The sequence below is a fragment of the Nymphaea colorata genome, chromosome 7 (assembly GCF_008831285.2).
Source record: "Nymphaea colorata isolate Beijing-Zhang1983 chromosome 7, ASM883128v2, whole genome shotgun sequence".
Lineage (NCBI taxonomy): Eukaryota > Viridiplantae > Streptophyta > Magnoliopsida > Nymphaeales > Nymphaeaceae > Nymphaea > Nymphaea colorata.
Window position 1 is genome coordinate 9824749 of NC_045144.1, and position 10266 is coordinate 9835014.

At 39.2% G+C, this 10266-nt stretch overlaps 1 protein-coding gene across 3 annotated transcripts; it reads right to left on the bottom strand.

The window, feature by feature from the left end:
• Nucleotides 1-410: 410 nt before the first annotated feature.
• Nucleotides 411-7863, bottom strand: LOC116257258 (uncharacterized). Of its 3 annotated transcripts, none has more exons than XM_050078608.1 (5): nucleotides 7590-7863; nucleotides 5357-5430; nucleotides 5183-5262; nucleotides 4201-4352; nucleotides 411-965 (listed from the first exon to the last, which is right to left on the bottom strand). In XM_050078608.1, exons 1-5 carry the CDS (start codon nucleotides 7846-7848, stop codon nucleotides 961-963), a joined length of 570 nt encoding a protein of 189 aa, XP_049934565.1. In that variant the 5' UTR covers nucleotides 7849-7863; the 3' UTR covers nucleotides 411-960. The 3 variants fall into 3 exon arrangements, with proteins under 3 accessions (XP_049934565.1, XP_049934564.1, XP_031489724.1); XM_050078607.1 differs by having other exon boundaries at nucleotides 440-978; XM_031633864.2 differs by having other exon boundaries at nucleotides 460-978; nucleotides 7565-7754.
• Between the last annotated feature and the right edge of the window lie 2403 nt (nucleotides 7864-10266).

Sequence of the window (10266 nt, forward strand, 5' to 3'; positions counted from 1 at the left end):
CAATCAACAAAGTAAGATAAGCTAACATGATATGGCACTATCATCACAGAGAAAAAGTTGGGAATTTCGTATCCCGCAACTTGTCAGGAATAAATCGAGCCAATCTAGTTCTTTCCTTCAAATAGCCCTCAATAGGCCTTCCCTAGATCTCCGTCACAGTAGCTGTTGCTATGCGTTCAAGTGGTTGGAGGAAGGGATTGAAGATATTTGCATTAGGCTTTGGGCTTTCATCGTAGGTAGATTTATCCCAAAATCTTTGCGTAGCAAGCAGCCACATAGATTGCCATTTGGAGTATAACTATTAAAGGAACAACTCTCTTGGAAGAACTTCACAAACACAAACAAAAGAGAAGATCAGATCTATATGAATCACACCATTTGTTTAAGGTTCCATCGTAACGAGGACGACATAATTGATGTTCCATGCAGATCAAGCGCATTACGTCGTTAGTTGTAGCAAACGTAAAAGCAGTTATTCCAAGCTGTATTTGGTTTCCAATCTCGCATTTTGCGTATAATTCTGCAGCAGAAATATGGCCTCCATATGAGTTTTGACATTAAAAAAAAAAAAAAAACCAACAAAAAAGTGCTACATGTGGCGCAAGTTTATTTTCTCCTCTTGGAGAAGGAGCGTTTTAAGTTCAGCTTTCAGTGCCAGCTGTGGTTGTGCTGAACCCGTTCAAGCAGTTCAAAACTAGCCCAGAACTTCAAGCCTTTTAAACCTTGAGAGCAAGCATCCCACGAAAGCTATATGATTTTGGAGGATCGCTTGATTATTTTTAAACACGTACGGAGCATTAGAAGGCATCTGTAGTAATGCCGTTATGGAAAAAGTAAAGAGAATCTTGACCACAAACGTCTCACATCAAGATTATTTTCTCTCTTCACAAACCAGCACAGCTTTGTAGCATCAGTCTTCTGAACCATCATCCTCTGATTCAAAGTCCAAGCCAACAATCCTCAACCTGCCAACATTTACTGCAATTCTGATCCATCAGATACTACAACATGAAATACAAAGTCACAAGAGTGCATGAGAGAGAGAGAGGACAGATATAAAATTATCAACACCTATTGACTCATACACAGTTGAGTCAAGTACTCTATGTAAAGTAGTGCATCATCTAACGCCTTATGTTAAGCAACTAGAAAAACAGCGTCAAGATACATCCATGAGACGGTAACTATATTGTATTGGATGTAACTTAAGAATTAAGATACCCCCCACATCTTACATGACGGTATCACAGCAAGTGTATCTTACATTACACCTTCGAAACACCGAAAAAAGTGACAAAAAATCTTTTCAGCTTGAAGTTACATAAACTTATTAAGGTTGAACACTAAGTTTGTCATGGAAGGATTTCGTACACATTTAAAGTAAAGAGAAAAAAAAAAAGGAATTGCACGGCCTTTTGTAGAAGAACCCACGACTATCATACACAATAAAGGTTTGACCTTGACTGTGAATTGTCCCATTTGTCACACAAAAGGTGTACGGGAATTAATCAGTGAGGTTTGTTGGGTATAATACAACAAAGTTGTACATCTCAGAAAAATCTCAGCGAATTTTTAAAAAATTTTAAACATTAAAAAATCCTGAAAATTATAAAAAAATTAGAATTAATAAAATACAAAAAAAAACGTCAAAAAATGCGTATTATATGCGTATAATATGCATTTTTTAGTGTTTTTTTATTTTTTAGCGCTTTAAAAAAAAACGTGTTTTTTTCACGTTTTATACACCTAACTTGTTTTTCACATTTTATAAGCATTTTTTTTCAAATAAAACGCATTTCCTATGACAACGAATTGTCCAGCAGGCATCTCTTTTTTCCCTCCATTACACACACCCACACCCCCTCCCCCCAAAAACCAAACAATTCCTCCCATTTTTCTCTTCTCTCTCATTTTTCCCCATCTCTCTTTTTTTCAAGTCACATCTCTCTCTACACCCACCTGTTGTCCTTAGAAAAGAACGGCAGGGGGTCTACCATCCATTAGAAACAACCCCTCTCTCTCTCTCTCTTCCCTAACTCCTTGTTAGGGGCTTTTGATAATAATGTTGAGATAATACTTATCCTCTCTCTCTCTCTCCCTCTGTGTGTGTGGACCTTTCATTCTTAAAAAAAGATCACCAGGGGTCATTTTCCAAACCAATTGTAAAAAACATTATCTTATTTAATCATATTCTAATTAGATTAAAGTAACCTTAATATGAAAAATATTTAAAAATGTAGACAAACAAAGCTATTAAACAGTTCATTAATTCATTATATAACAGATCTTAAATTAGCATTTTGTCATTTTTGCTTCTAGAATTTTTAGTTCTCTTTTCACTATAAAATTATATTTATATATATATATAATTTTTTATATATATATAGGAAAATTGAATAGTGACTCTAGCTTTTTAGAGTCACCCAACCATTTAATCTACACTATCAGATCCAACATGATGGATACTGGGCATCGGGCCGCTCAGCCCGGCCCGGACCGCCCTCCTTTCCCCTCCTCGACGCCCTTTCCCCGCCCTCCCTAGTCCCGCCCCCCTTTCCCCCCGCCCTCCCGTCGCCCTCCGGCTACGGCCGTTGGGTCCCTGCCGACGGCCCACACGGTGGAGGAGGGGGAGCGGCGAGGGAGACAGAGGAGGAGGGAGAGGGGGAGCGGAGAGGGGGGGAGGGAGACTGAGGCAGAGGGCGGAGGGGGAGAGGGAGAGGGGGACCGGAGAGGGGGAGGGAAGCAGAGGGGGACGGAGGTAGAGGGGGAGCGGAGAGGGAGAGGGAGATGGGAAGGGAGAGCAGAGGGGGAGGGGGAGAGGGAGAGGGAGAGGGGGAGCGGAGAGGGAGATGGGAAGGGAGAGCAGAGGGGGAGAGGGAGAGGGAGAGGGGGAGCGGGAGGGGGAGCGGAGAGGGAGATGGGAAGGGGGAGAGGGAGAGGGAAGCAGAGGGGGAGCGGAGAGGGAAACAGGAAGGGAGAGGGGGAGCAGAGAGGGAGAGGGTCTAAGGGAGAGGGGGAGCGGAGAGGGACTGAGGGAGGGGAGCGGGGGACAGAGGCCCGAGGGCGGGAGTCGGGCCGGGCCGGGCCGCCGCCGGGCTAGCCTATCCGGCCCGGGCCAGGTTTTTCCTGGCCCGGACCCGGGTCCGACAGGGGCCGGCCCGACCCGGCGGCGGCCCGGCCCGTTGCCCAGGCTTAATGATGGACGGTTGAAAGAAAAATAAGGAGAAAAAGGTGATAGATATTTTTGTCATCTAATATTAGTTCACGCATTTTTTTCCTTGGTTTTCTCTCAACCATCCATCTGTTTTAGATGGACAGCCTTGGTTAGATGGCTGGGTGACTCTATATATATATATATATATATATATATATTCATACACCTGTGTCCAAGTGTCTATTTAGGTCTCGCTATGCCTGATGCTTGTACCCATGTCTGGGACTGACACCCATTTCCATTTTCCATGTCCATGTTACATAGCTACAAACAGTTTCACACTTGGATATTATGTAGCTAAAGACACATGAAGAAGACAATGCAGGTATACAACAGTTTTCCTCAGGCTCAGGGAACAAAAGATACAAAGTTCATAGATATGACATAGTCTGAAAGTCGTAGAAGGAAAATGGGACGTATGCATATTATTTTCTTTACTGGACCTTTACTCATATTACAGTACCCTTACAAAAGAACCAACACAAAATCAGACATCGGATAGTCCAAAATTTATATTAGAAAAACAATAACTTATGGTTATATTAAGCTACATTACAAAAGAACCAAAACAAAGTTCTCAAACATAAATCAGAAAGACACTTTTCTCCTAACAGAAGGATATATATCCCAGAAATAGTCAAAACTGTTGCATGTGATAAGGCAACATTTTTGTTCTCAAGATTTCATAATCTAATTGATTTATGTGCAGGATTCGTTAAACACATAGTGGAATAACAGGAGTGAAAGTGGACGGAGAGACTTAAAGAAAAGACAGTGGAAAAAGACCTGGAAACCCAAAGACTTAAAGGATATGGTGAATCTTTTCAATGTAACAGTACCATTGATTTATTTCCAAAATGAACATATCAACCATAATAAACAGGAAAAGGTTCTGGAATATCTAACAAATATTATCCCATTGAAACAATGTCTTTGTTAAAATGTTCAAGATATGGTGCACATTTATCAGAAAAAAGAGCACTCACCTACAGCTCCAAGGCCCACCAACTTTGGCATGAACTGTCTGATGTGATCTTCAGCTGCTTTATCAGATTTCAGTGTCTCACATTCAAAAGAAACCGAAATTTTATCCTTCTTTTCCACCTTTTCTAATGTCCTAATAACATCATTATCCCAGCTGCAGAAAGAATCAAAGAACCCAAACTACCATCATTCACTGTGATGTATGAACAAGCAATAATACATAAAAAGTGATTAATAAAACAAACAGCTGTTGAGAAAGATTGGCAGCTATATCACATGGGTGCATAGGTGCGGATGCTGGTGTGGATGAGGCAATTTTTTTCAAAAAAAATTAGGTGCAGGTGCGGTGAGGATGTACATATATGTATGTATTTATATGCATACAACTCATTTGTTACACAATTATTTAACTGTTTAGTAGTCTTATTTACATATAAATTCTTGTATGAGAGATAATTTAGTTATGTGCACATTTAAGATGATCAGTTTTGGCCTGGTTTGGATGATCGAACCCAATGTGTTGTGTCGAAGAAGCACCAACGTCGATACGGTTGCGCCAACCATTTAGAAGCACTCATGCGACATAGATTGGCAGGTTCATTCCTGTCAAAACTAACAAGACTGAAACTGTACATTTGGCTAAGATCAAGTGGAGTGTGTGATAGAAAAAACAAGGACAAGTTGAACACAGGTTGCATGTTCCTTCATCAAGCAGCAGGCAGGTCAACCCTGTCCGCGTTGAACTAGTGTAGGCCAGACAATCGGAGGTCTTGGCTTAATGAACGCAACCTTGGCTTTAATGAACGCAACCTTGGCTTGTTTGGGGCTTACTCGAGCTATGCTTGAAGTAAATTGCTCATTCATGAAAGCTATCTAATTGCTAAGTTAAAAAAAATAAACATTTTAGTTCCGTACATAACTGGCACTAAAATTTTATCTTCCAGAGCTATATAATATGACATTTTATCCAAGAAAAACAGTTACCCATGAGCATGCTCAACGTTGCAAAACCGAGCTGCATCATGTCCCCTGCACTCCACGATGACATTCTTCTCCCTTTGTGTCTGTCACATAGCAATTGCAAGCATATGAAACACTTCTAAGTTCTACGAAATTCTAACATATCAAGTGCTGCAAGAAAAAATAACCGAATCTTACAACATAGTCTGATATTGTAAGCTTGATTAGCCTATAGTCCTCACCTCTACTGCACTCCCTTTCACATGCTATTTCTGTTACAGGAACCAATGCAACAGTTAGACTAAGTAGGAAGTTGACCAAGACTAGGAACTGCATCACTGAAGGAATGTGATTCTTAGCATAGTTGAAAACAATTATTCGACATGACAGAAATTGTACTTCACAAGTCCTTGATGTGCATGCTAGTAAGCCAAAAAAAGGCTGCAATTCGAGAGTGCAATAAGCATTGCCGAACAAAGAAAGGAACTTCTTTTCTAACATCGTATGAGATGATCATCAGCTAGATTCAATCAAAGGCACTTCTCATCCACCTCAATTACACAACGACAATGATGGAGTGTATTCAAGCTTATAAGAAGCTCCATCAGAGGATGACATTTCTGAAGTTCATCACCAAGGTGGAGTATACTAGAAATAATGCAGTTCATAAATATTTATGAACGGATGGCAGCTCCCAGACAACTAATATCAGGGACATAACAGGACAACCCAAATAACATGCTTAAACACGTCTCTAATTTGATTTTTATGAACATCCTAATATCCTTACCGTTGCTTATTTAGTATGAAATATGCTCAAGTCTAAACTAAGCTTTCTGATAAAAGATTTTGACCTTTTACCATCAGGTTTTTTATGTCATAAGGTCTATTGATTTTTTTATGGTTCAAGAAGCACATCCAAAACTGAAAAATGGCTAATTATTTTCCTACTAATTCAACCCCATAATCAGATCTACATGGTAAATTACTCAAAAGTGTACATGAACTTATATATTTTAAGCTTTCTGATCTTGTCCCTGGTGTAAGTTGTCTGGGATAAATGTCTCTTCTCAACAAACATTGAAGGCAGGCCTTCTCCTAAAATGCACAAAAAGCACACAACTGAAAAATGTAGGTAAATACGGACAGAAGCATGAGAAATACAAAAGGAATCATCTCCTCAATATATACATCAAGAAAGAGAAGAGTTGGCTGTTAGCCTAGCTCGAACAGCTAGAAACCCAGCAGCTATAGCTAGCCAATGGATAGATCAGCTCTGGTCGAAATCTATCCTTAACCAAAAACAAACTGGAAAAATACAAAAGACAAAAAAATAAAATAGAGGGAGAAATATATACGCACACATTGTATTTTTCACGTACATTTTTAACATCTCGCTTAAATTCATGGTGTTACGACCAAAGGTTTGCCAAGGAAAGGAAATCAAGGGGTACATCGCACTTTGGCAAAGAAATACGTCAGCCGGTACTCGGAAGAGACATATGAAAAGTAGAAAAAATGTCTTCAACTATTCTTCTCCGTCATAATGGCAGTCCATTTCCATGTCCTTCGTACGCTTCTGAAATGTGTTAAAGAATATAATGTATGTTCATATTTCTTGTCAATTCAACGACAGCACACAGCTATGAACTATAATTGGCTGTTATTTCAATTTTTATTCATTAATATTTTTGTTTCCCCCATCTGATTTCTTTTCTCTCTCTATTTAACAAACAGACAACTTTCGGTTAGTTTCCTGGTTCAATTCTAAGTCATTTGCTACTTCTAACCTTTTAAATTTTCATAAATCTCCTCTTCGTGTTCCTGTTTCCTTATCGCTTCATGGTCCTATGGGGAACATCATGCGGAAAATCTGGTGTTGAACGTGAAAGTCGACAATCTGTCATTCTGAAAGACTCGAACAAATTCCTGCTTGTCCAAAGAAAACAAAAATTTTCCGTGGATAGCTACAAAGATGATGATATATGATTTGGAGCATTGTTGACAGAACAAGCCGGCATTTCAACAGCTATCCCCAACAGTTCGTTTAAATATAAACCGTTGAGGAAGCTCCGAATTGAAAATCCGAAAAGCAAGGGAACAAGAGATCACAGCGGCAGCTGATCAAAGCACAAACCCCCGAGGCAGAAATAGAACACGTGGATGATGGGTTCATCTCTCGCAGTTAACAACACTGGTTACTTATTTCAGGTAGTTTGAATCGATCAGACCACATGTCTAGAAGAGCATGACTTGCGGAATGTTCAAAATGGCAAGAAGTTCCATCGAGCGATGGACACCCATCATTGGTTTTCTTTATCCTTCTCTTTAATATTTTCAGATAATGGATAACAGCCAAAACATAGACACACACACACACAGCGAGAGAGAGAGAGAGAATAGAACCAGCGCCAAGGAGGGCATAGCATACGGAGTGCGGGAGCTGAATGAAATGGCCCGAGATCGAACCACACGGCAGCAGAGCTATGGAAGCTATCCCCTCCATCACCTTCTCCTTCATCGTCCCTTCTCCGGGTTCTCCCTTTCCCTCCATCTCTCTGTTTGCGCACGGGTGTGGTGTCCTTTGTGAAGAGAGGGAATGGAGCGATTACCTGAAAAGTGAAAACTGTGAAGGATGAACCGGGGCATGGGTGGAAGTTCGACCCGGTCCAATCAAAACCCGAGCTCATCGATGAAATGTGCTGGGCGAAAGCTTGTTGAAATCGGTCGTTAGGTACATTGTAGTCAGTTGCTAGATTCAAATAGATAATATCAAATTATGGAATAACAGGGAGGAAATTTTTTTCTTCAAAATTTGACCAAAACAGAGTTCTTTTATGAGTTAGATCTGACCTACACCATTTAAACTGAATTGAGGTGGTCCGACCCATGCTCTATATAGTCATAGGCCTCGCCTGGTCCAGGTCATGAGACAGGCTTAAGTACAGACGAACCAAAATTTACAAAAAAGAATAGACACCATCTCAAGGGCAAGGTTACCACCCAAGGCCACATGGCAACTAACTTGTCAGTGGCGCTCCGCCCTCAAATCTTTTGATGGTAAATATAGTTCACGTACAATATTCCTACATTAATGTTACTTTAATATGTGATGTTATATCAGTCTTCTTTTATTCTTGTTGTGGCAATTTGTATGCTTTTATGTTTCTTTTAGACGTGTGGATATTCAATGCTTCTATGCATGGTTGTAATATATATATATATATATATATATATATATATATAAGCAAAATGTTGATTTTCTGGCATATCTTTTGCCTATAATTTGAAAAAGAAGCTCTTCACTTTTTAGAGAATTTCCCTAATCAGGGTCGTATATTTTATAAAAATTGTCAAATAAGACCTAAACTAAACTTCTGCTAACAAAAATCCTTAACTATAACAGTAAAACTTAATTTCGCAATAGAAGGTATATTGAAACACATTACAGCTACCTTTTTGTTTGTCAGGTTAACTGAAATTCACTTCATACACTTCTTTAACTACTTACATAAAAAGTGTCACGACCCAAGTTTTGATACAATTAGACAACAGGACTAAACATTTAAACATTACAACAAACCATAACTTGAGTTAATGACTAGTACAAAGAAAGCCAAAACTAACAAGACACTATTTTAAGTAGGGCCCACACAAAGACTAATAGAGTCAACCAACAAAACATCCACAAACCCCAAACTGGACCTAGATCACCAATACCAGTCCATCACAGGCACAAGAACTGAGGATATAAATGCATCAACCAATGATCTATCAAAAACTACACGTACAGACGAAAGGGGGATGGTCAGATTTTCCTAAGTGTGGCAATATGCAGCCATGGGAGGTAGAACATGATCCGACAAACTAGATATACAAATATGTCAAAACAATTAAATACGAAAACTCATGACTGCCACGTTTTCATACTACACCCAGAGTCATACTTCTGATCACAAGTGATGTGTACAAGACCCTCATGGTACACAAAAACACGTCTGACAATTAACTCTAGTTATTGTGACGATTATCAACAGAAAACCCTATGTGCACAATATACAGGTAGGACATAGCATATTTGCACTAGGCTTCAACACAAAGAAAACATTTCTGAGATCAATTTATTGAAAAACAAGCCCCAAAGAGCTATTTCACGAACTAACCAGGGAGTTTGTAAAATATCACAACCCGAACTGTTTTTCATCAAACAAAAGATATCAATATGTAGAGAACAAGAAATAGGCATGATTCCTAAAGTATGGTGTGAATTATGCATTAAACGAATCAAAATCAATTCTAAAAGTAAAAAAGGAAACCCTGGGAACACCATACTTGAAATAAACTTTGACATTTAATAATTTAGCCGCCCAAAAACTGCCAGACAGCTATTCCTGATCTTGCTGACTTCTCCTCCTCCGTTGGCCAAAATCTCTCTTCCTAGTTCTCTCTCTCTCTCTCTCTCTCTATATATATATATATATATATATATATATATATATATATATATCTCATAGTTTGGAATGGAGTTTGACCAAAGATCGGCCTCCCCTTTATGTCTTTTTCTTTTCAATTTTGTCCATAATTTTTAAGCTCTTTACATTTAAAGTCCAAAGGCCAAAGGTCTGCATCGGCGATTTGTGTACTGCTTCTGATAACTCAGGGATGCAATCAGCTTCTCTTTGATCATGTGTACCTGCTCAGATTCATAATAGATCGAGAGCATCTACAGTGGAACCTCCTGAAATATCACATATTATTGCTACAATATCAGAGTCATACCACCGACATCATCCAAAGTGATAAACTGGACTCCCTAGGCACCTTGCACAACATACATTTATACCATCCTTCAATCATGAGCAGAAAATATCATGGAACTTGAAACTTTATTATGATTCAATCCACAAATGAATTATATAAAGTCCTATTAACAGCAACCCTCTAACATATAGAACATTTTCCTAGTTACGTCCCCTGCACACACACACACACACACACACACACACACACACACACACACATATATATATATATATATTGTAGCACCATAAAATGATCATGAATTACATGTTTCACTAGTGACATTCATGCACACATAGGTATATACG